General features: G+C 36.3%; 1 protein-coding gene across 4 annotated transcripts in view; it reads left to right on the top strand.

The window, feature by feature from the left end:
* STRN (striatin) overlaps positions 1-26,359 on the top strand; it is an 84,630-nt gene that overhangs the window by 13,551 nt on the left and 44,720 nt on the right. For all 4 annotated transcript variants that reach the window (XM_090281152.1, XM_090281149.1, XM_090281148.1 and 1 more), the window contains exons 2-3: positions 13,429-13,532; positions 22,457-22,530. In XM_090281152.1, the coding sequence (XP_090137278.1) occupies positions 13,429-13,532; positions 22,457-22,530 (178 nt within the window). The remainder of the gene's footprint in view (positions 1-13,428; positions 13,533-22,456; positions 22,531-26,359) is intronic.

Genomic DNA, 26,359 nt, shown 5'->3' with positions numbered 1-26,359 from the left:
AGAAGGTACTGTCATTCCGGAATGTCCTTTCATCACCTTGTGGTTTGTATTACTCTTTCAGATTTATAGGTTCTGTATTGAAGTTTAGCTTAATTCCATTTCCAACATGGAGACTTTTGGGTACCCTTAGTTTTTAGTGATTGTTATTTTCTTAGTATTTGCTTTGTCATTTGGCACTTAGGGTATGCTACCTTATATTGTTTACTCACTTTTTATGAATCTGTTTAATTAGTTTAACAAATATTTATTGGGCATCTGCTACATGCAAGTGACTGTTCTGGGCTTTGGGAGTATAGCAGTGAATAGCACAGACAGTCTCTGTCCTCTTGGAGCTTTAGCAGCTTCCTCTGTACTTTATTATTATTTTTTTTTTATTTCCAGCATTTATCGCAGTATGTGTTGATAATGGTAATGTTAAAATTGAGTTTAGATTTGAGAGGAGGAGCTGGAAAAAAACACACACCCCACAATAGAGTTGAAGATGATTATTCTGTGGGATGAGGATGTCTTTTAGAAGGTGGCTGTTGTCTTTGATTCAATAATAAATTTTTAAAAATTAGCCAAAGTAATACAGCCTTGGAAGATATTAACTCAACTGTATACCATTAGTCTCCTATGAAAAGGATGCAAATAGAATGCAAACAAATAGAAGTATTTTTTAAAAATATCCTTGTGTTGAAATCAGAACTTATTCAGGATCATAATCTTTATGGTCTTTACTTCCATATAACCACAGAATGTGAAACTCTTTTGTTGTATATTTGAGGGAACTAGGGTTCAGAAAAGTTAGGTAACTTTAAAGCATCACACAGATTGATGGGACATAAGGAAGCAAAAAACAACCAATCAGAACAACATGAAGGGAAAAAAAATCCAGAAAAAACAAGCATAGTGTTAGCAGCCTCTGGACAACTTGAAGCGTTCCAACAGTCGCGTCATAGGGGTGCCAGAGAAGAGAAAGAGCAAGAAATTGGTAATCTATTTGAAAAAAATAGTGAAAGGAGAGTTACCTGATTTGGTTAAGGAAATAGACATACAAGTCCAGGAAGCACAGAAGGTCCCAAACAAGATGGATGCAAAGGGAGCCCCACTCCAAGACATATCATAATTAAACTACCAAAGGTTAAAGATAGAGAATCTTAAAAGCAGCAAGAGAAAAGAAGTTAGTTACCTACAGGGGAGTTCCCATAAGACTGTCAGCTGATTTCTCAACAGGAACTTTGTAGGCTGGAAGGGATTGGCAAGAAATATTCAAAGCCGTGTAAAGCAGGGGCCCACAGCCAAGATTGTTCCACCCAGCAAAGCTATCGTTTAGAATCGAAGGGCAGATAAAGTGCTTCCCAGACAAGGTAAAGCTAAAGGAGTTCATCATCACCAAAGCATTATAATATGAAATGTTAAAGGGACCTATTTAAGAAAAGAAGATCAAAACTAGGAACAATAAAATGACAAAATATACATAACTATCAACAATTGAATCTAAAAGACAAGCTAAGCAAACCAGAAGAACAGAGACAGAATCATGGATATGGAGAGCATTTTGATGGCTGCCAGATGGGAGGGAGAGTGTTGGGAATGGGTGGTAAGGTGAGGGGATTAAGAAGTACAAAGAGGTAGTCACAGAGCAGCCATGGGGATGTACAGTGCAGTATAGGACATGGAGCAGCCAAAGGACTTACATGCATGACCCATGGGCATGAACAATGGTGTGGGGATGGCCTAAGGGAGTGAGGAGTGCTGCGTGGAGGGGGACTATGGGGGAAAAATTGGAACAACTGTAATATAATCAATAAAATTAAATTAAAAAATTATAATTAAATGTCAGACAGTTTAAATGAGTATCATTGGGAATGCTTTTGGCTATAAATAAACCCTGTTAACAGTGACATAACAAATAAAGATAATTTTTCTCACGTTTCTGTTGGTGGGTAGTCTCTTTTTCTGATATAAGCTGTTGCAGTTGGTCAGTGATGATGTAAATAATCCAGGCTTTTTCTCTTCTCCTCTGCCATCCATTACCCATGATGTACTGGCTTATTGTCTTCCTCTTTGTTACATATGATTACAAGATTGCTAGACAGTAGTACCCCCTTATTCATGGAAGATGTGTTCTAAGAACCCCCCACTCCCACAGTAGGTGCCTAAAACTGTGGATTGTACTGAACCCCGTATGTGTTATGTATTGTCCTATACATGTACTTTACAGCCCCTCTTTGGCATATCCAGATTGCCAGCATCACTACTCTTGTGCTTTGTGGTCATTTTAAACGGGGTCATTTTAAAGTAAAATAAGAGTTATTTGAATGCAAACAATGTGATACCCCACAGTTGATCTGATAATGGAGTTGGCTAAGTTACTAACATGCAGGAGCATATACAGCTTGGATACGCTGGGCAAAGGGATGATTCATGTTTCAGGCGGGACAGTGTGAGATTTCATCATGCTATTGAGATTGGTATGCAATTTAAAACTTAAGAATAGTTTATTTCTGGAATTTTTCATTTAATATTTTTGGACCATGTTGACTGCAGGTTAAGTGAAACTGCTGAAAGCGAAACCGTGGAGAACAGGAGACTGCTGTAGTTACAGGCAGTGAGACCTCAGTGAAAGCAGAAAAAAGTTTAGTTTTTTTGGAGTGAGTCTTCTTTATCAGTGAGTGATAAACTTTCCCAGAAGTACCTTCTCTTCATCCCCAGCAGACATTTATATATATCTCACTGGCTACATAGCTATGTCTGGACACCGCCAAACCTATGAGAGCAAGCATTTGGCTTTCCAGATTTTGTAGTGGGAAGTTAAAAGGTAGAAGGGGGTTGGGGATGTGTGCCTTGAGTAGCCAGTACACAAGATCTGCTAGAATGGTTAAGTAGATTATGGTAAATTTACTTGAAGATCTATAATAAACCCAATGAAAATGATGGTTATAAAAACAGTGATAACACAAAAACTGCATAACAAAAAGTAAGCTGTAAAATTCTGCAACATAATTCTATCTGTAGAGAAATGGATTGCAAGGGAAATTAGAAGGAAATAATATAAAGGGCAAAAATAGAAGCAAAGTAGGGTGTATCTGAACAGCTTTGCACATTCCTTTTTTTTGGATGATGTGGAAGAAGGTGTTCTCATACCAAATCATAAGGTGTATGTGTAGCCTTGTCATCCCCCTTTTGGGAAAAAAAAATTGCATTGCTGCCAGCCATGTAAAGATAATCTGTAATTCATCTGTCTGTGAATGTTAAGTTTTATCTTTTTAATTTAACAAGTATGTGTACATGATGCATCAGAGCTGCCTTTTTTAAAACTTAAAAAAAATTCTAACAGGAAAGTTTCAAGAAGAGTATAAAAAAATATTCACCCTACTTCCATTGTTAATATTTAAAGCTGTAATAATTTGTATTTTTTTTATTACTAGTTAGGCTCTGTAGTTTTCCATGTAACCTTTTCTCATCTGTATAGTCTCATTGCTCTTTATCAGTTATCAGTCTCTCATTTGGTTATTGTGTTAATATTGACCTTTTTTTAAAAGATAAGTGTTATTATATCTCCTGTTTATATTTATTATTCTATTTTCTTTTGGAGCATATCTTGTCATAGTTTATTATGTAAAATATATTGCATTTGAATACTTTTATTACAGGTATTTTAACTCTGATTATAGTAATTTCTGAAGTAATTTACTTCAGGTCAGAAAGGCATATGCTAGTTCTATTAAGAATGTAAAAAAAGAAGGGGAGGGGACTCCTTTAAAAAACACAGTATTTTACATACATTATAAGCTCTGTGAAAAAATGGACTGTGTCTTTGGTGGGGCTATTCTCCCACTGCTTAGCACAGTTTTGTTACAAGGTAAGCACCCAGTGAGTGGATGGATTTTATTACAGTATAATGATTGGAATATTAATAACTTTGTTATTTCTGGATTAACATTTTTGTTAGAATAGTTTGAATTACTTTTCAAAATCTCTGTTCTCACTTTTATTTTGTTTATCACTTGCTTACTAAAAAGTGATTTTGTGCCAGAATTTTTGCTAGGCACTAGGGACCCAAGGGTAATTAAGACACGTGTATATTGTAAAGGAGTTCATAGTGTACTGATCACTTCATGGAATCTCTCAGCACCAAGCTGTATTGATAGTTGTTAAATTGTTGAGCATATTTTAATTTTGATTTTTGTCAAAGTAATACATGCACACAGTTAAAGGTAAATAGTACTGAATTGCTTATGATAAATGAGTTGTTCCCTGATGTGCCATTCCCTGTCTCCAAGTGTAATTGCTTAGAATGAACCATTTTTAAAAACTCTTAATTGCCTTTTCTGATACGTATTCCATATTTCAAAACAGTATTCTTAAACTACTTCCTCTTTGCCAGTTTTAAATAATACCTGCTAATGTTATGTTTGTTAGATGAGGACTTAGCTATATTATCCCCTTCCACTTCTTGACTCTACTTCTTATCCCCCCACTATATCAAAATATTTAAAGTTAATGTTTATATTATGTAAATACACATAAATAATACCCACTTATGAGCCAACCAAATAGTATACTACTATTGTTTCTTTTCCTATGTGACTTGGTTTTCATAAAGTTAATGATTACCTCATTTTTTTTCCATGGCTTAATTTTCTTTGAACATCGCTCTACTCTCCCGCCACAGACCGCAGTAGTCTTTACATACGAATTTATATGTGGTCAAAATTACCAAGTAGTTTCTTGAGCCCCTTACCCCGTGTTTAAAACTATTGATCTTATTCCTGGAGTTTTCCTGTCTTGCTCTAATGTTGGCTACTTGGTGTTTTGATCTGTAAGCCAGCTCTTAATCTAAAACTATGTTAGGCTTTCCTCCATTGTTAGAACTCCGGTGTTCTCAATCCTGTGTCTTCTTTTTAGTTTGTCCTTTTAATGATATCATCTCTTGAGTAAGAATATATGGGGAGGAAGGAATGTATGCGAGTGTATGTTTTGGAAATTTATGTTCTGAAAATGATTGAATAAGTAAAATTTATGATTGAAAAGAATGTTAGATAAAAAAATGACATAAACTTTATGAGGAAATTTCATAAAAGTCATGTTTATTAAAAGATAAAGCTAGCCGTAAAGTTTTAATACTAGAATAAAATACAGTTTTTGAGTTGAACATCACTTCTGTACTTGACTCCAGAGTTAAATACGCATCCCACTGTATTTTATTTGTGTATTCACTGCTTTTGTCTATAATTGTTTTTCTGGTTCTAGTTGCACACAACATATGCCACATATTTTTTATTTAGCATACATGTTTCATTCACTGGACTGTGACTTTTTATTTGTTTTGTTACTACTTTAGCAATAATATCCCTAAATTTTGATTTGTGTGTTTGTCAGTGTGTCTGTTGTATAGTAGGGGAGGCTATGCTGTTTACCTGGAAATGCTAGAACTGTGAAAAGGCTATTATGAACACGGCCTGTGGTGTGGAGGCTGATACTAGAGTGTTCATGAATCTGGGTTTTGGCATTAGTGATTCATATTGTAATTTGCCAGATTTTTTTCAAATGCCTACTTCATGCCAAGTCCTGTTCCAGGCACTGGAGAAGCAACAGTGATTCACACAGATCCTACCTGCATGAAGCTTAAATCGTGGGGAAGACAGATAGGTAATAAGTAAATGCATTCCTAAAATGTTAGATGCTAATAAGTGCTGTGATGAAGTGGGGTAAGTTGGGTGTGGAGTGCTGGAGAGGTGGGTGTGGAAGCAGGACTTTACTGACGAGATGCCATTGGAACAAAGACCCGAAGGGGTGAAGTCTGAGGAAGAGGGTTCCAGGCTATTAATTGGTTTCCTTGTCATACAGTCATTGCCTCTAGCTAGCCCTTTCTCCTAAAGACAGTGTCACAACTTGGTGATATCAAACTTCAGCATCAGAATCACCTAGAGGACTTGTTAAAACACAGCTTTCATCTCTTGGCCCCACCCTCAGTTTCAGATTCAACAGGTCTGGAATGGGACCTGAGAATTTGCATTTCTACCTAGTACCCAGATGATGCTAGTGTTACTGCTCTGGGACAACACTTGGAGAAGCTAACTTACACCATCTGTGGCATGTTAGGTGTCTGGAAATAAAACAAATAGGCCAATAAGAGCAAGGAACAGAGCTGCTCCAGAATCCCAGCTCTTTACTCACAGAGGTATGAAATCTTATGTAGGCCCTCAAGCTGACAGACTATTTATTACACACTAGTTTTTTGATTTGCTCCCAGATTCTTAGTTTATGGTTGTGTTTTTAGCTGTATCCTGATAAGAAAATAAAGTCAATCATTTTCGTTCAGTCAGTAACATCTCTGGGGAACACCTGCTACCTACCATGGTCTAAATTGCTATAAGGAAGAATATGGGTAAGACAAATAAAACCATATTCCTTCTCACATGCACTTCCAGTCTAGTTAGGGTATAAGACCAGAATTCATATGTATGCAAAAATGCTAAGATGAGACCTTGGGGTCTACTAAGAAATGAGGCTTTGAGTAGTAAATCTCAAATATTCAAATTTATTCATTTAATAATATTAACTGATTATAATTTTAATTGGCATTTCTCTTGCATGTGAGATTGAACATCTTTTTAATATGTTTGAGCCTTTTGTATTTCCTTTTTATCAACATGTTCTTGGTATATTTTTTTCTATTGAGTTCCTGATCTTAATGATTTGTAGGTGCTTTTAATATATTAAGAAAATTAAACTCTTGTCATTTGTGATATAACTGTTTTCCTATTTTTTTGACATTTGTTGGAAAAAAATTGCCTTATCTATCATGATAGTTGTTCAGCAACATTTTTATTGCCATATATAAATACTTTATTTTTTGAGGTGAAATTTGTTAGTCTTTAATGGCTTTGAGTTCTGTCTTATTCTCAGAAAGACTTCCCTAACCCTGAGATTATTAAAATAAAAAAACAAACTTTACCTTTTATTCTAATACTTGGGGGCTCCTTTAAAATTTTTTGATCCACTTGGCATTTGAGTTGATGTGAGAGATAATTTTCAGATAGCTACCCATCAACATTTATTGAATAATACACATTTTCCCAGCCATGTGCATACAATGTCACCTTTAGGTTTAACCAAATCCCTGTATATATTTGGGTTTGCTTTTGGATGGTCTGTAACATGTATGTCTCTATGAGTTTATGTATCAGTACCACTTTTTAAGAGACAGAATTATAAATAAGTTTAAAAATATTTTAGGGCTTTTAAATAATTTATTGTTATTTATTTTTCCATATGTACTTTAGAATCATCATGTATGATGTTTTTAAAAAACATTCTGTTGGTATTTAAATTGAACTTGAATAATTTTTAAAGATTTAGGGAGAAATAAAATCATTGTAATGCAATATTTTTTTAGGAACATGGCTGTGCTGCTTATTTGTTCAAGGCATATTTTTTATGCTCCTTAGTACTGTTTAAAATATTCTTTGCTAGCTCTTAATTTATTCTAATTACCTTAACCATTTTTGATATTAGCATAAATGGGATTGTTTTCTTTCATTATATTATCTAACTAGTTTTTCTTATAGAAGCCCATAGGTTTCAATTTGTTATTTTTATATGCAACTACTTTACTAAAATTTCTCTATTTTTATAATATTTATAGTTCATTTTCTTGTATTTTTCCATGTATCCACTCATATTATTTACAAATATAACTTTATTTTATCTTTTTTATTTTTAAACTTAACTTGATTTTCTTTTTTTAAGTTAATTATCCTATTACAGTTTTCCCAATTTTGCCTGCCTCCACCCTCCACCAGCCATCCCCCCTCCTTTGTTCATGTCCATGGGTCATGCATATAGGTTTTTTGGCAACTCCATTTCCTGTACTTGATCTTGACATCCCCCTGCCTGTTCTGTAAGTACCAATGCGTACTTCTTAATCCCTTCACCTTTTTCTCCATTCCCCAGACCCCCGACTCCACTGCCACCATCCTAGTGTTCTCCATATCTGTGATTCTGTTCTACTTGTTTGCTTAGTTTGTTTTTTAGATTCAGTTGTTGAAAGTTGGGAGTTTATCATGATAATATTCATATTTTTGATCTTCTTTTTATTAAATAAGTCCCTTCAACATTTCATATAATATTGGTTTGGTGATCGTGAACTCCTTTAGCTTTACCTTGTTTGGGAAGCACTTGATCTGCCCTTCCATTCTAAATGATAGCTTTGCTGGATAGAGTAATCTAGGTTGTAGATCCTTGCTTTTAATCACTTTTGAGTACTTCTTGCTAATCCCTTCTAGCCTGCAAAGTTTCTTTTGAGAAATCAACTGGCAGTTTTTTGAGAACTCTTTTGCAGGTAATTACCTGCTTTCTTTTGCTACTTTTAAGATTCTCTCTTTATTGTTGACCTTTCGCATTTTAATTATGGTGTATCTTGGTGTGGTCTCTTTATATCCTTCTTGTCCAGGACTCTGTGCTTCCTAGACTTGTATGTCTGTTTCCTTCACCAAATTAAAGAACTTATTATTTTTTCAGATGGATTTCCAATTTCTTGCTCTTTTTCTTCTCTGGGACCCCATGATGTAAACATTGGAACACTCCAAGTTGTCCCAGAGGCTGCTTACACTATCCTTGATTTTTTTGGATTCTTTTTTCTTCTTGCTATACTGAGTGGATATCTTTTTCTTTTTTATGTTCCAAATCATAGATTTGATCTTGGCTTCATCCACTTCGTTGTTGATTCCCTGTAAATTGTTCTTTGTTTCAATGAGTACTGTATATCCTTCATTTCTGCCTGGGTCTTTTTTATGCTGCTGAGGTCCTCACTGAGTTCCTTGAGCATCCTTATAACCAATGTTTTGCACTCTGCATGAGATAGATTGCTTATCTCCATTTTGTTTAGTTCTTTTTCTGGAGTTTTGTTCTGTTCTTTCATTTGGGTCATATTTCTTTGTTTCCTCATTTTGGCATCCTCCCTGTGTTTGCTTCTATGTATTAGGTAGAGCTGCTTTGACTCTGTCTTGGTAGCATGGCCTAATATAGTAGGTTATCTCCAGGGTCCAATGGCACAACCTCCCCTATATCTCAGGCTGTGTACTTGAGGTGTGCCCTCTGTATGGACTGAGTACTGCCTCCTCTTGTAGATGAGTCTTGGTTGCTGTCAGCAGGTCAATGGCAGGGATTTATCCAGCCTAGACCACTGGCTGTGACCCCAGGCCAGTAACCACCTCCCTCCGTGTCTTGTGTAGGTGGTTGGGTGGTGCTTGGATGTGGTCTGTAACTGTCCACTGGGGCACAGGCTCTGGGGTTTCCCGGGTGGTGCACGCCAAGGTCAGCCTTCACCTGTGTTCTGTTTGGGGCCCCGTGGCGTAAGGTATAAAGTGACCTACAGATGGCTGCTGCTAGTGCCTGGCCTGGGGCCACTCAGTGAGAGGTATGGGGGCTGGGCTCAGCTGTTGCTTGTTTGAGCACATTTAGTACGGTCTGAAGCATGTATCTAGCGCAGCCCTTCATATGTAATAGCCTCTGTTACCAGTTTGGGTGGGTTCATAAGTTGGATGGGGTGGACCCTTAGGCAGTTGTCAGGATGGGGCTTACCGTGTGAGCCAGATTAATGCAGATTCAAGTATGGTGCTACTTGCACTGTGTCTCTGTGGGGAGAGGGCTCAGAAAAGGTGCAGTGGCTGCTGTGTGCAGTTCTGTCTTGGAAGAAGCTGTCCCCTGGGTTTTGCCCTGATGCCAGACACTTCAGTTCCTCCCTGAATGTCACTGGTGACCTTCGAGGTGCTGCCCCATGCTTGAGCCCAGAGGGAGTGAGTCTGAGTAAGTCTGTGTGCGGTGCAAGGCCCTTTGTAAGAGGAGAGGCCTGAGAGTCCAGTTTCTTCTGCCGACCCAACCCCCACTGGTTTTTACAGCCAGAAGTCATGGGGACTTACCTTCCTGACACTGGAACCCTGGGATGGGTGGTCTGGTGTATCCACCACACGTGGGTTTGGGACCAGCCAGTTCCATGTCTCCACCCTTCCATCATTCGTACCTGTCTAGATGAATTTGGTTTCTTTAATTCCTTAGTTGTCGGACTTCCATACAGCTCAAGTTTCTGACAGCTCTGAGTGATATCTGTTCTGTAATTTAGCTGTAAATTGTCTGTGGTTGTGAGGAGGCGAGCTGCGTTTACCAGTGCCTCCGTCTTGACGGTCTAAACTTGAAGTCTAAACTTACTTGTTTTTAACTAGTGACATTGGCTACCACCTCCTGAGCAATGTAAAATATTTGTGGTGATAAATGAACATCCTTGTTTTGTTTCTGATTGTTAATACTTCTAGGGTTTCTTCATTATGCATGATGCTGGTTTAAATTTTTTTTTTAATCTTATCATATTAAGGAAGTTGGCATAGTGTTTGTTTGAAAATAAAAGATTTTATTTGATTTTTCATTGTATTTTTTTCCATTGCCATTGATACCCCTTATACTCTCTTCCACCTCCACTACCCCCTGCAGTCACCACACTGTTGTTTGTGTCCATGGGGTTTTCCTTTCCTTTCCTTTCCCTCTCCTTTCCCTCTCCTTTTCCTTCTATTTCTCTTTCCTTGATCCTTCTCAAAATAAAAGATTTTAAATCTTATATTGACAAAAAAGTTGCAAGGGCAAAACAAAGAATTTCTTTTTGTCCTGAACTGTGTAAGGGGAAGTTGCCAGTCAGCCTGATGGCCTGTTGCCTCCTACAAAATACTTTAGGGTTTATTTCCCGTAAACAGGTACCGTCCTGTGTAACTACATGCAGCCATCAAAATCAGGGAACTAACGCTGATAGATTACTATCATCTAATTCTGAGACCCCATTCATGTTTCTTTTTCATTAATGTCCTTTTATAGCCAAATCCAGTCCAGAATCATATGTTACATTTGGTTTTTATGTCTTTTTAGTTTCCTTCACTCTGAAACAGTCTTTTTCTTTGACGTTTAGGACCTGATACTTTTGAATATTACAAGAAAGTTAATGTAAAATGTCCCTCAGTTTGAATTTGCCTGATGTTTCTTTATGATTAATTTCTGGTTATGTATCTTTGGCAGGAAATACCAGAGAGTTGTTCTGTGATTGATCATCAAGGAATATCACAAATACTCCTATTATACCTTTTTGTTTGCCTTTTCTAGGCACTTCCAACTTTTTTGTGATCTTTCTCTTGAACAATTTTAGGTCTTCGATTTTTAGTAAATATTTAACTAATTCAATATGTGAATTGGTAGGTAGATAGTAAAGCAAGTCAACTGGGAGCATAAGGAAGACAGTTGGTAAGTTGGGGAATGAGTCACAGCAAAGAATTTTGAATGTTGGAGGCTGAAGTTTCAGAATCATTCAGGACCAATGATGGTGGTAGAAACACAAAACTAGCCAAAAGGTATAGAGAGGGAAAAATTGATAATTTTATTGTTACTTTGATTATGTGATTATAATGATTATATTATTGTTTTTATTAAATCCATTTTGAAGAATGTATAGAATTCTGTGCCAAGGCATTGTTTGGCCAAACAAGGTGGGCTGTAGTGCTTTTTTGACAAATCTTTCATTTTTTGCCAGCTTTAAATGCATGTATTATTATTATTATGCTTATATGAAATAATTATCTCATTATAGAATATATAATTTCAAAAGGTTTTTATGATCTTTAAATATATATAGATATTTGATGCCATATTCTTTTGTATACAGTTGAATTATTTTTAGATTATTTTAATAAGATAAAAAGATTTTTTAATTGCAATTAAAAATTTAAGAGCCTGTTGCAATGAGAACAAAAACATAACAGTACCTACATCATAATATTTGTAAGAAGCTCTGTAATTTGGATTTCCTATTCATTTCAGTACTGAATAAATAAAAATTAGTGTCACTCAAACTCACAAGTAAGCTTAATGGCTTGCTCTCTAAAACTTAGTTGGACAGTCCCCGCAATTCCTTAGGGATGTGGTAAGGTCACCATTAAACGTAGTTCTTGCTTAATAAAATGGAAAGCACTGTAGAGATATAAATAATGTTGTTGTGTGGGTTAATATAATAAGAATGGAAAGGGAAAAGCATTTGGGAATAGTGAAATTGATCGTTAGCCTTGATGGCCCTTAAATAGACCTCCTGCCCTATTCTTAATAGTGTTATGAGTTACTTAAACAAGTTAGTGTTTGCAACATAGTTTCAATTTCTTAAGTGGAAGATATTATTTCAGTCCTAAATGTCTTTTTAAAAGTTTTTTTATTGATTTTGGGGGAGCTGGGAAGGAATGGAGGGAGAAAAACATTACTTTGTTCCACTTATTTATGCATTCACTGGTTGTTTCTTGTTATGTGCCTTGACTGGGGATTGAACCTGCAACCTTGGCATATTGGGAAAACACTGTAACCAACTAAGCTAACTGGCCAGGGCCTAAATGTCTTCTTAATTATTATGCATATTAGCTCTTTCCTAGCCCTCTGTTTCACTGAAGACAAGAGTTTTACAGTTTGTTTCATGTTAAAACGTAGGGGTTCTTTTCCTCAGTACAATAATTCTTTGGAAGGCTGATAAACTAAAGAGGGACATTAGCTCTAATTTTCCCTTTTCCAACTTTCGCTTTCTTTTTTTCCTGCATGTTAAGGGGGCAGGGGAGGAATGAAAGGTAGGAATTGAGGAAAGGCAGCTATTTATTGTTTGTAGCGAGGTCCAGGATAGTCTCTGGACAAGGAATCCATCGTAAATTTAAATAAGTGGTGAAAGTCTGAGAACTCTTACTTTGTAAGGGTATTATAAGAACTCATGATTTTACTCATAATTTTCCTTCTTTCCCCATCGTCACTCTATAGAAGAGAAAACCCCCAATGCCTGGGAGATAAGCACTTGAACACACTATACTGTATACTTTGCATTTGTCTGCATTTATTGGTTGTTTTAGATATCTTTAAGGATACGGACTACAGTTTGTAACTTCCCTAGCCTGAAGTAAAATGCTTATAGATGTCCTTTTCTTTAAAAAAATTAAACCTTTTTTTTTTTCAGTGTCCAGCCATATATTTTTAAAAGATTTTATGTATTTACTTTTAGAAAGAGGGGAAGGGGGATAGAAGGAGAGGGAGAGAAACACCAGTGTGCAAGAGATATGATCAGTTGCCTCTCACTCACCCCCGAACTGGGGAACTTGCCTGCAACCCAGGCATGTGCCCTGACCGGGAACCAAACTGGTGACCCTTTGTTTTGCAGACTGGTGCTCAGTCCACTGAGCCACACCAGCCACGGTGTAAACCTTATTTTGTTCTTGCAGTCAGCACCCTTTTATATACTTACATAGTTTGTTGACAGATATGCAGAAGAAATGTTTTTGCATCTAATTGTCCTGTCTTCCAAGGTTCTTTCTTCAACTGAATTTTTAAAAAAAATTTATTTGGTCTAAACTGAGTTTTATCTTTCTTTTCCCTGCTCAGGCCCAGATTGCCTTCCTTCAGGGGGAAAGGAAAGGTCAAGAAAATTTGAAGAAGGATCTTGTGAGGAGGATCAAAATGCTGGAGTATGCTCTTAAACAGGAAAGGTAATTCATATAAAATAGAAGATTGTCTTAAAAATTGAAATATTTTTTCTGTTATTCCTAGAACAAACCCAAATTTTAATAGTGTATACTTCTGAATCTATCATCTGTAATATACATTTATAAATGGTTGTAACATGTTAATTGTATTATTAACATTTAATAAACTGATTTATGTGATTTGAAAAATTTTAGTGTTTTCCCTACCCTGTTCTTTCTTAAGAAACATATACTTACTGAAGTATTAATATCCATTTCTTTACAGAATTGGAATAGTTTTTGAGTTGTAAAGCAAGTTTCTATTATGCTTACAACCCTTTTCCTATCATCTAAAAATATTCAACTTGCTGTATTTTCTTTGGAAAAACTGCTCTGTCAGACTCTGTTTAGAAGCTTTTTTATAGACTTTTTGGTATTTTGTTCCTTTGCTATCAGCTAATCATATTTCTCCAGCAGCAAATCTTACCTTTCTCATTTGCTAGTGTCTGAGATACTCAAGTAACTAAACTTGGGTCATAAGTCAAGGACAGTGGGTCACAGATGAGAGTTTCATATGAATTAGGTGCATTTGTTTTAATGGATGATGGTCTTTGGGTTTTTGTGTGTGTCAGCAGTGTGAAACATTTGTTTTGAGTACTTGATAGATGTTATTGAAATTCTCTATTTTGCATTATTTTTGGTGATCACATGCATTTCTCATTATTTTGATGTTGATGAATTGCTGTTTGCAAAACTATCATAAAATAACATTTAACAGATTATATTTATGAGTATCAAAAAATAGATAAAACTTCGTTTCAACTTGTGTTCACCTTCATGTGGCATCTTTGAATGGCACAGGAGATTGAAAACAGGTTGACTTCCTAATGAAAAATAAGTGTGGTTTTTTTTTCCCTTTAGAAGTTGATTGAAAGAAAACTGTATTGACAGATGGGAAAAATACTTTTAGAACTAGTAGTTTAGGAATATTTGAGATTTTAAGTTCAATTATAGGCATAAGCAAAGAGAGAGTAATATTAAAATGGCAAGTATTTATTAACTATTATGTACTAGGCCCTGAGGCCTAGAAACAAAGTGACTGGGTAGAGTTGCAGAGTTCGGTAGAGCGATGCTTCAGATCTCTTAGGTCTGACTAATTCTGAAGCCTGTACTCCTTACTGTTACATTATAGTATCTCATAAGGCAGAAGAAATTAAATATACAAATACTGCAGCAACAAAGAATATTGTGTGTGTTTGTGTGTGTATGTATGTGTGTGTATCTCTTCTGATTAAACATCCTAATCTATGCATCCAACTTAAGCTCTGTGCTGGGGCTGAATATAAACATATTCATAGTCCTTTCCCTCGTGTGCTTAGAGTAACTGGAAACAGACTTGGAGACCACGAAGTGCAGTGCAGTCTGATAGGTGCTATGGGAGAAGTGTGTACAGGGTATAGTGGAATCACAAAGAAGGGCATGGTTATTTCTGTCTGGAAGGTGGAAGTAGAAAGAGGATATAATTAGAGGAGGTGAGATTGAACATATAAAAAATAGTGTGTTTGCCAGATAGGCAAGGTTCTGAAAGTAGAGAGGATATGTTTGACATGGAATAAAGCAGTTTGGTGTGTTCAGAAATTTGTAATTACTGTGTATAGGAGGGAAGGACGTTAGTTGTGATTTGATAAATGATCACGAAGAGCCTAAGGAATTGAAACTTCTATCTTATACATAATAGGGAATATTGAAAGTTTTTGAAAACTTTCAAAAATAATCCCAAACTAATTGAAGTTGCAATACCTATATACCATTTTCCCAGATTCTTCAGTCTGACCACATTTTACTATATTAATTTTTATCATGCACATTCTAGCATATTGTTTTTTTCTGAATCATTTACTACTTAGTTGCAGACATTACATCCCTTCTCCCCTCAATTCCTCTGCTTATATTTCCTAAGAGCGAGGACATTCTGTTGTATTACAGATTATTGTCAAGCTAAGGAAATTTAATGTTAATATAGTTCTATTATCTAACATAGCCCCCATTCATAAGTTCCAATAATGATCTTCATATCATTTTTTCACCAAATGTCCCAGTAATGATATTTATAGGTTTTCGTTTTTCCTGGTCCAGGATCCAGTCTAGGAATACATAATTGCATTTAGTTGCCAGGCAATTGAAAGGTTTTAAGCATAGAATAATGTGAAATAGATTTTTAAAAGATTATCCTGACCTCAGTGTGGGGATGGACTGGAAAGTCTGTTAATACAGGCAGGAATATTTTAATAGTACATGATGAGAAATGATAACATAGTAGCTGCAGGAACAGAGGAGGCATGAGCCTATGAAACATATTAAATAGATAGAATCCATACAGTCTGGAAGATGTTTGGGTATAGGGGATGAAGAAGAAAGATAATTCAAGAATGATTCCCAGGTTTCTTTCTAGCTTCAAGTGTGAGTTTTGGAAGTTATTAAATGAATTAAGGATAAGAATTAATGGTTTAAAAGCAAATATGGGAGAGGACTCATGACTTGAGATGTATACATAAATATTGTGGGTAAAGATACAGGAGTAGTTGACAAGAAGAACGAATGTTGTGGGAAGAGGATAGAACTAGCAGAAGCCACAAGAAAGGGAAACACTTGAAGAAAAGGCAGAGGAAAAAGAGCCAACAAAACTGGTTGGAGAAGGAAGGAAAGAGCAGTATATTTGAAGCAAGCTAAAGAAAGTGGGAGTTTGACAATTGCATACTCCAAGTAAACTGTGTACTGAAAATAATCATTTGGGTTTGCCAGTTAGGAGTGTCTCGGTATCCTTGCCAGAACAGCTTCGGTGAGGCAGCAAGAACATAAACCAGATCACAGAAGATTGAGGGGTGAGAAGGATAAGAAAGTGGAGACAGATATAGTTGCTTGTTTTTCAAGCAGTTTGACTTTGGAGAACAGAAGAGAGAAAGAACTGGCCTGGTCTAGGGAAGATTAAAATAACTTTTCTTTTAAAACTAATGGGATTCCCCTGGAAAAAGAGTACCTGATTTTGTATCTTTTGAAGTTCATGGAATGATTTGAGATTATTCCTGATGTAATGGCACTATTGAAGTGTAATAAATTAAGGAATAAAACATTTCTTTGTGAATTAGAGCTCTTAAATATTTCCATGTTCATGGACTCATTTTCTAAAACACAGATGTTATATCCTGCTTAAAAATATCTGACTAATTCCAAAATCCTTCTCAGTAAAACGTTTTACATCCAGGCTCGCACATACACACAGACACACACACACAGACACACACACACACACAGAGAGAGACACACACAGACACACACAAACACCCCCCCCCAAGCTGGTTTTTGACCCACTTCAGTTTTTTTTTACACTTTGACGAACTTTAATATGTTCCTTCTGACAGAAATGCGCTCTGCATCAGTTCATTTGTCTGATTAGGAAACTAATGGTGTTTTGACATTTAGCTAAAATCTCTTGTGCTACCTTCTTGGTAGTTCTCCTTGACACCACCATTGCCAGAATTAGATACCGTATTTTTTGCATTATAAGATGCACCTGATCATAAGACATACGTAGGTTTAGAGGAGGAAAACAAGAAAAAAAAACATTTGAACCAAATGGTGTACTAAAATATTTAATAAAATATAACAGAATAATATTTTGACCATGTAAAGTGAACAGCAGTCAGCAGCGGTACTAAGAACCATTATCACTGTCATTAACAAATGAGCAGAGACTTTAAGGTTCGATTACTGGGAACCCCAAGAACTCATCATCACTAGTGACAGAATTTATGGGGGCCTTTAGTAACGGGCATTGAGGGAGTTAAAAGGTATCACTAGTGTAACAGTCACTGAGAGTATCACTATCCTAGTTTATAGGTTCTGGAGGACTACCTCCAGTGCCTGTTACAGCTAGTAATACCCCTTAATCCCCTCAGTGCCTGTGTTACTGCTAGAATAGTGACCCCACCATAACTCCCTTTATATACTACAAACTTGAGCATTTGTGGATGCTCACCCAGTTACTACTGGCCTCCTCATACAGAAATCAGGTGTGCACCGGAAACAGTATTGAGGTAGATGAGACAGCTTTAGCATCTAACAGAGCCAGTAGCCAGCTGAGAACATGTTACTTCACCTCCACCTATCTGCCTCTCATGATTGGCAGAGCTTAAGACACAGTGATTGGTGATTGGAGGCAGTTCTACTGACACAGACCCCACCCAGTGTCAAAGACCATTGGCAGTTGGCACTGTGCCTCATACCCATTATTAGCCTCAGCTGATTCGACAGGTCAGCGGTTGCAGCTGGGAGGGTCAGGTGGCTCTCTGTACTCTCCCAGGTCCCGGGTGATGGGCAGAGGCAGATGGCAACTGACCAGGTGACCTGACATTCAGCAGTAAAGTGGGACATTTAAGTGTCCCCAGGGGTTTCGCGTGGGCCCACTGCTTCCTCTTCTAACAGCTCTTGCCACCGCTAACATGTCAGGTAATACACATCACAGTCTGTGACATAATATTTGCTCCTTAAGATGAACAGACATTTCCCCCCACTTTTGGGGAAGAAAAGTGCATCTAATGGAGTGAAAAATATGGTAATTTCTTATGTGGGTTCCTATAACAGTTGGTATAACTCTTAGCTCTTACCCCACAGTGTGCTGTAGTATTTATTTACATTTCTGTCTCTTAGGCATCTCCTTGCCTCTACCCTTATAACTGATTACAAGCTGCCAGTTTTTCCTGGCAGCCAGTAAAGTGCCTGGTATGTCATAAGAATTCATAGTAGTTCATTGGATTTAATCAAATTATTTTTAAGGGAACACAGTTTGTAAACACAGCAGTTCTTTACTTATTTTGTCTTTGTGTACTTTTTTATAAAGTGTTAGTTCATAGTGTTTTATTTTTATTACATATATTGCGTAGAATATATTTTGTTCCCTTTTTTTGTAGCTGTTGCAATTCTTCCTAAGATCACTAGAATGCACTATTGTGCAGTATTTTGTATTCGAAATGTTTTTCTTTATATGTATGTAACAAAAATATATAAATTAATTCCATAACATTTTATTGCTACTTCTACTCGGTCCTCAGGCCAGTTACTTTCAATTGCTGTTTTGACTTCGAGGCAGTATTGTTAGTTTGAGTCAAATTAATGGCTATAAATCTTACCCTCTTATAATCAATATTATTACAAATACATTGAAATAGACTAGAAAATGTTTAGTATAGTGATTAAATCTTTGACTAAGAGAAGCATTGGAAATATAGAAAAAGATGTTCTAAATAATTTGGGACAAAATATTTACAAAAAGTTTTAAAAAAGAAATATATAGATATAGTTAATTAGCCAAATAACAGAGAATAGTCTCCCTTTTGAATTAGTTCACTGATCTCCCTTCCAAGAGGAAATCTTCTTAACTGATGTCTTATGTATCATGTATCCTTCCAGAAATATTCAGTGCATATGAAATACATATAATATATATATGTACATGGTATTTTGTAATTTGTTCTTTTTTTTAAAATTTAAGCTTAGAGATCCATATTAGCAAATATTTTTTTATTTTTAATGGGTACATATTTTATAAAACATTTTATAATATGAAAACATAAAAGACTAGTATAAAAAATACTGAGGTACTCACCACCTGCTCTAAGAAATAGAACATCAGCTGTCTATACTTTTTATAGGTTTTCTTAAGATTCTCCTCTAATTTTCTTTAATCCTGGGGATTTCATAGTGTTTTTCATTATATCACCTGAGAGAGGACCGGTATTGTTTCTACATGAGGAAACATTGGAATAGGATAATCTCCTCTGATCTTTGGCAGGCATTTACAGGTCAGGAATAGAACGCATGCAGTTCTAAGAATTCATTCAGGGGGACTTCAAGTAAAGATGGAGGTGTAGGTAGACACACTTCGCCTCCTCGCTCAACCCCAAGAAGAATCGCAACTAACCTCAAAACAAAAAAAATTGAACTGGATGGAAGTCCGACAGCCAAGGATTTAAAGAAACCAAATTCATCCAGACGGGTAGGAGGGACAGAGAACGGCGGTCAGGGCAGAGACGATGTGTTGTAGCCTGGCGGCAGCAGAACACCAAATCCCACATTGATGTGTGGTGAGTAAAAATTGGGAGAGATACCTTGTGGGGGAGTGATCCCAGCCCCAGGCCAGACTGCGCAACCCAGGGTTCCAGTGCCAGGAAGGTAAAGCTTCACAGCTTCTGGCTGTAAAAACCAGTGAGGGCTGGGGTGGCAGAAGAAACTGCAGGTTTCTCAGGAGAGTCTGTTTAAAGGGCCTGCAAGGGTTTAGAGTGTATACAAACCCACCCACTCTGGGAATCACCCCCAGGGCAGGAGTCAGAAGGGCACCAGTAGCATTTGGGAAGTAGATGAAGTGACTAGAAATGGGCTGAGTGCCAGGCAGACCTCTAGAAGCCAGGCAGTGGCATCGTTCCCTCTCCAAACACCCGCCCCCCCCCCCACTCCCGTAGAGCTACAAAATGGTGAAGCAGATAGTTCTGCCCTGGCGAATACCTAAGGCTCTGCCCCACACACCTTAACACGTGCACTAAAAGGGAGTTAAAGCAGCTCTTACCTAATACACAAGTAAAAACACAGGGAGGCTGCCAAATTGAGGAGACAAAGAAGTATGGCCCAAATGAAGAACAGAACAAAACCCCAGAAAAAGAACTAAATGAAACAGAGATAGCCAATCTATCAGATGCAGAGTTCGAAACACTGGTGATAAGGATGCTCAGAGATCTCACTGAGTATGGCAAAAAAGGTAAGGGAAGAAATGAGAGCTACACCAACTGAAACAAAGAAAAATCCACAGGGAACCAACAGTGAAGGCAAGGAAGCTGGGATTCAGATCAACAATTTGGAACATAAGGAAGGAATAAACAGTCAACCAGTACAGAATGAAGAAACAAAAATTCAAAAAGAGAAAAAAGAAAAAAAACGAAGAGAGTATAAGAAGACTCTGGGACATCTCTAGAAGTGCCAACATCTGAATCATAGAGACACCAGAAGGAGAAGAGGAAGAGCAAGACATTGAAAGTTTATTTGAAAAAATAATGAAAGAAAACTTTCCTAATTTGGCAAAGGAAATAGACGTGTAAGTCCAGAAAGCACAGAGAGTCCCAAACAAGTTGGACCCAAAGAGGACCACACCAAGACACATCATAATTAAAATGCCAAAGATTAAAGATAAAGAGAGAATCTTAAAAGTGGCAAGAGAAGAGAGTTACATCAAAGGAGTTCCGATAAGATTATTAGGTGATTTCTCAAGGGACTGAAAAGAAGTATTCAAAGTGATGAAAAGCAAGGACCTACAACCAAGATTACTCTACCCAGCAAAGCTATCATTTAGAATGGACGGGCAATAAAATGCTTCCCAGACAAGGTAAAGCTAAAGGAGTTCATCATCATCAAGCCATTATTATATGAAATGTTAAAGGGATTTATTTAAGAAAAAGAAGATCAAAACTATGAACATTAAAATGACAACAAACTCAAAACTATCAACAACAGAACCTAAAAAACAAAAACAAAAGCAAACTAAGCAAACAACTAGAATAAGACCATAGATATGGAGGATTATCAGTGGGGAAGGGGGAAGTGGGAGAATTGGGGAAAAGATACAGAGATTAAGAAGCATAATGGGAGGATACAAAATAGACAGAGGGATGTTAAGATTAGTATAGGAAATAGAGAAGCCAAAGAACTTACATGCACAACCCATGGACATGAACTAAGGGTGGGATTGCTGGAGGGAAGGGGGGTGCTGGGCGGAGAGGGACAAAAGGGAAAAACATTGGGACAACTGAAATAGCATAATCAATGAAATGTACTTAAAAAAGATTCCCCTCTGTATAAAACTTTGATTTTTCTGTTGTAACTGCAATATAATATAAAGAATTTCAGTACTTCATGTATTTGAGCAAACTTTTCATTTTCTTTTTACTTTCCTTGCAATATAAAAACTTTTTAGTAAGGGCTCAATTAGTTTTTCTATAAAGATAAAAATAACTTTCAAAAAATAACTTTCAAATTTGGCTATGTTACCCTTTCATTATTTCTTTATTAAGTTTTTGTATTATTGAGTATTTATTGTAAATGGCTTCAATAATTTGGGAAAGCAAACAAGTCAGAATATATGAATATATTCAGTAAGTATGGCCATTTTTAGTTAACCTTAAATTTTTTACCATACCTAATTTATTATTTTTCTGGTTTCATGGTTAAATCTGTGATGGTTAAATCAGATTAACCAGATATAATAACATTCATATAGCTTTTAAAAGAAGATAGATAAGAATTCCTGTTCACAGTTCTTCAGTGTTCATCCTGAAAAGGCAAAGGATACTTGAAGTATTTTTAAAAAATTATTAATTTCTGCTAGAATATCTTATTTAACATTCATGATTTGGGCTGGTTCCCCTTCCCTCCTTTGGATTTTTAAATATAATGCATACTTCTCAAATCATAATTGTCTGACAAGGCACAGAGAGTATTATAGATTGTTTTTCTTTTTAAAATACTCAATTTTGAGAATGGTTAGTCTTTTACCAGTTTATTTTACAATCCAAACTGCTTTTAATAATAATAGAATTATACTCTGGTAGTCATCAAGAAAATTTAAATACAACAAAAACTAGAATGTTACTATGGTTCATGAGTAAGTACAGGAAGAAGATGTATGGTCCCCAATGTTAGTCCTTGATTATAATAGCACTTAATGGTATAACAACAAAAATAATAATGGCAAACACTTTTGTATTATGACTTTGACACCTTGGATGGCTGTGAGCCTTGGAAATTTAGCCAGGACTGCTACATACTGATGACTACTCCTATTACATATCTAAAAGTTTATTTAAATATGTTTTAAGATGGTTTGTATTTTCTCATTTCTTTGTTAGAGCCAAATACCACAAGTTGAAATATGGGACAGAATTGAATCAGGGAGATATGAAGCCTCCAAGCTATGATTCTGGTAAGCTAATTTTAAAGGAAGTTCAAGTGATTAAAAAAGAAGTTAATATCCAGTATTGTAGCAACAATATTTAACTGCAAGTTAATTTCTAGTTATGTGCATATTAGTTATTTTTGCTGACCTACTTATATTTTGCCACTAATCATGTGGTGTCATTTAGATCATTTTCCACCACTTTCCTTTCTTTATCCCCTTCCCCTTTCTTATAGTTCCCCATTTTCTGCTTATGTTTTACCCTTACTGGAAGGATCACAATTCATGGGGTAACATGCATCAACAGAACCGATTCTTGCAGGGTGGGTCTCCCCAGTATTAATGGGAACTTTGAGATGTGAAGTAAAGTACATTGCACCCTTGAAATCCTGAGAGGAAAGAGTAGGAAATGTGGAGATAAGAGATTTCTTCCTTAAGTACAGGGGAATTCCTTGCCGCACAAACCTAATCCCTCAGTTTCAGGTGCAAAATTGTTTTTGGGTTTTATCACCCACAGCAGATTCTGTAAACAGATTATCTTTTAACAGCTGAAACATTTATTATCTTTTTTGTATTATTCTTTTTAAAAAAAATCTTCACTTGAGGATATGTTTGTTGATTTTTAGAGAGAAAGAAAGAGGGAAAAAAACATTGATGTGAGAGAAAAATGTCGACTGGTTGCCTTCCGACTGGGGATCAAATCCACAACCTTTTGGTGTACGGGACAGTGCTCCAACCAACTGAGCCACCTGGCCAGGGCTGTGTTATTTCTTCTTTTTTCTTCTACCTTCCTCTTCACCCCACCAAACAATTCAGAAATAGTACCTGTAAACAATCAGATATTAACGAATATAGATATAATTTACTTAGTAGATGGGAGGGAAAAGTAAGAAAAGTTGTTCAAGCATTATCACCATGTTTGAGGTGAGTGTGTTTCTGACATAATTTCAGATTAAATTCCTGGATCAAACATCTGAAGCTACCAGCTATTATTTATATCATTTACTGATACCTGGCTTGTACTATGGACTTCATGTATATTAATTGTAATTCTTAAAGTAGTTATTTAAGAATGATGATATTATCCTTAAGTTAACTATGTGAAATTTAAACTCAGAGAAGTGGAGAAATTTGTCCAAGGTCACACAGCTAGCTATTAGGTAATAGGAGTATGGATCTGAGCCCAAGTCTGTCTGACTCCAAAATTCATATTCTTCCCATTTTACCACACTACTTCTATATTTGATAATATGTCAAAGAACTTTACAAAGTAAGTTCTAAATGTGCTGCTAATTTTATAGTTCAGTGAAGTAATGTTATTAAATGCTTCCACAGTTGAATATTGAATCCTTGAGAATTAGAGTAATACCTGATGATTGGCATATTTTTCCTTTGTTTTTTAATTGTTCTCTCTTTTTCTTTGGTATCTCTTCTTGTAACTTGAGATGTATCTTAATTTTTAAAAAGACAAAAAATATATTTTCTTTTATATCTAGACTATTTGTTAAAGACTTTCCTAAAATTAAAGTAATTTAAAAGAGTGATTTTAATCAGGACTTTGACATTTAAAAGTTTATTTTCTAATTTTTAGTTATCAATTAGGACTATAAAGACCAAGTTGCAATATATACAAAATATTTATAAGAAAACAATGTGGTTCAGTAGGAAAAGTTGGGCTTTGAAATCAGATACATGTAAGTTTGACTCTGCCCTAACACTTTAAGTACCTGTGATGTTACCTAATCTCTCTGAGATTGCTCCATTCCTTATCTGTAAACTGGGAAAATTTCTGGAAATAATTCCTAACTCCCAGGTTTATTTTCTTAGTAAACAGTACATAGTTAGTACCTAGTATTACTTCATCTGTTGATCTTTCAAACTACCTCTGCATCTTACAAATATTTAGTATGTAATATTTGTCAAACCCAGGATCAAATTTTGTGAATAAGATGATAATGCCTATTGGATTTTTACAGAGAAGATAAGGAAAAAGTGATTACAATGAAATGATATCTTTAATAGGGAAGGTAATAGGTTTTGTGTTACAGAGCACAATAGCAGGGGAACCAAATCTAGTCTTATGTAGTCAAGGAAAGCTTACTGTAGGAAGTGATGTTTCAAGTTGACATCTGAAGGACAAGAGAATTAGGGGAAGTAGACTGACCAAGTATTTGTTAAATGAGGGGTAAGAGGAAAGCAAAGTGTTAGCGGTAAAGTTTCTAAGGTAAAGAACATGGCACATTTGAGAAATGGAATAACTTGCTAGTATTGGGAGGGAGGGAATGAGTGTTTATAGATGCAGCTAGAGAGTTAGCCAAGGGGGAACAGATGGTAAAATATGTTACAGGGTCTTGTGACTTATGTTAAGGAGTTTACAGTTTATTCTAAGAATTATGAGAAGGCATTTGAAGGACTTAATTAGGATTCTTGTGATCAGATTTGCTCTTTGATCTGGAAGATGGATTAGAGTAGCAAAGTGGAAATGGGAAGACTGGTTAGAGGACTGTTACAGCCACCTGGAAACCTGATGAGGACGGTTACCTTGACAAGGGTACTAGCAATGGAGTTGAAAAGAAGTAGGTGTGTTCAGAAATATTTAGGAAGTAAAATCTATAGGAATTAGTTTTTGTTTTTTTTTAGAATATCTGCTTTAGGATTTTATTTTTAGAGAGAGGGGTAGGGAGGGAGAGAGAAAGGGAGAGAAACATCAATTGGTTGCCTCTTGAACATGCTCCAATCAGTACCGAACCTGCAACCCAGGCATGTGCCCTGACCAGGAATTGAACCTGCTACTTTTTGCTTTGCGGGTTGATGCTCCAACCAACTGAGCCAAACTGGTCAGGGCAGGAATTATAATAGTTCTTGTTTTGATGTAGGGGATGAAAGAAAGGGAGAATCAAAGATGACTCCCACAATTCTAGTTTAAAAAACTAGACTAGACATAGGCTTGGATGATGGTGGGTTCACTTCTGAATTTGTTTGTTAGGCAATCAAGTGAAGATGGCAAGTAGACAGGTGTGTGGGTTTGGAGCTCAGGCTGGTGGTGTAGGTTCGATATGTGTGTTTGAGAGGCATCACCATTTAGTACTGATGAGATTCAAGGCTAACCCAGAGGCTATGCAGAATGAGAAGAGGTCCTAAAATGGAATCCTGAGGGATGGCAACATTTTAAAAACTGGTAGAAAAATAGAAGCCTGAAAAGGAAACTCATAAGATTGTCTTATTGGCAGGAGGGAAACCAGTGGAAGCTAAGTGAAAAGACAGTTCAGAAGTAAGGACTCTTCATTATTACTGATTAATGTTCAAAGGGCAGAAGAATATCTCTAGGATTAATGACAAGCCGGTCACTGAGAACTTTATTGTGAGCAGCTTCAGGAGAGAAGTGAGGACAAGAGACATAGCATGAGTGGAAAATGAAGACTAAGTATAGTCAGCTTTCAGGAAACTAAGGTTGTGAAAGTGAAGGAGAGCTTGGAAGGCAATAGCCGACAGGACACATGGAGTCAAGGAAGTGTGTGTGTGTGTGTGTGTGATGTACTTCTTAGAGGAGGAGCAAATGAAAGAGAAAGTAGAGATAAAAAAAATAGGGAGGTATCTAAAAAAGTGACAGGGATTGAATCCTGAACATAGCTAGAGAATGGCAGGACGAACGTGTCTTTTATTGTTACCAAGAGAGAATATAGAAAGTTAGGTGATGGATTTGTAGGTTCAGCTTTCAGTTTGTTGGTGGGTAATTAATATGATATCTTTATGTATGAGACAAGACTATCTGCTAAGAGTTCATGAGAGGCTTGCAAAAAGTAGAGAAGGTCTATACCGAATGAACAGGAGGACAAACTGACTAAGAAATGGTAGG

The sequence above is a fragment of the Furipterus horrens genome, unplaced genomic scaffold, assembly GCF_987537825.1.
Source record: "Furipterus horrens unplaced genomic scaffold, mFurHor1.1.pri manual_scaffold_6, whole genome shotgun sequence".
NCBI classification, from domain to species: domain Eukaryota; kingdom Metazoa; phylum Chordata; class Mammalia; order Chiroptera; family Furipteridae; genus Furipterus; species Furipterus horrens.
This window is presented reverse-complemented; position numbering and strand designations above follow the sequence as displayed.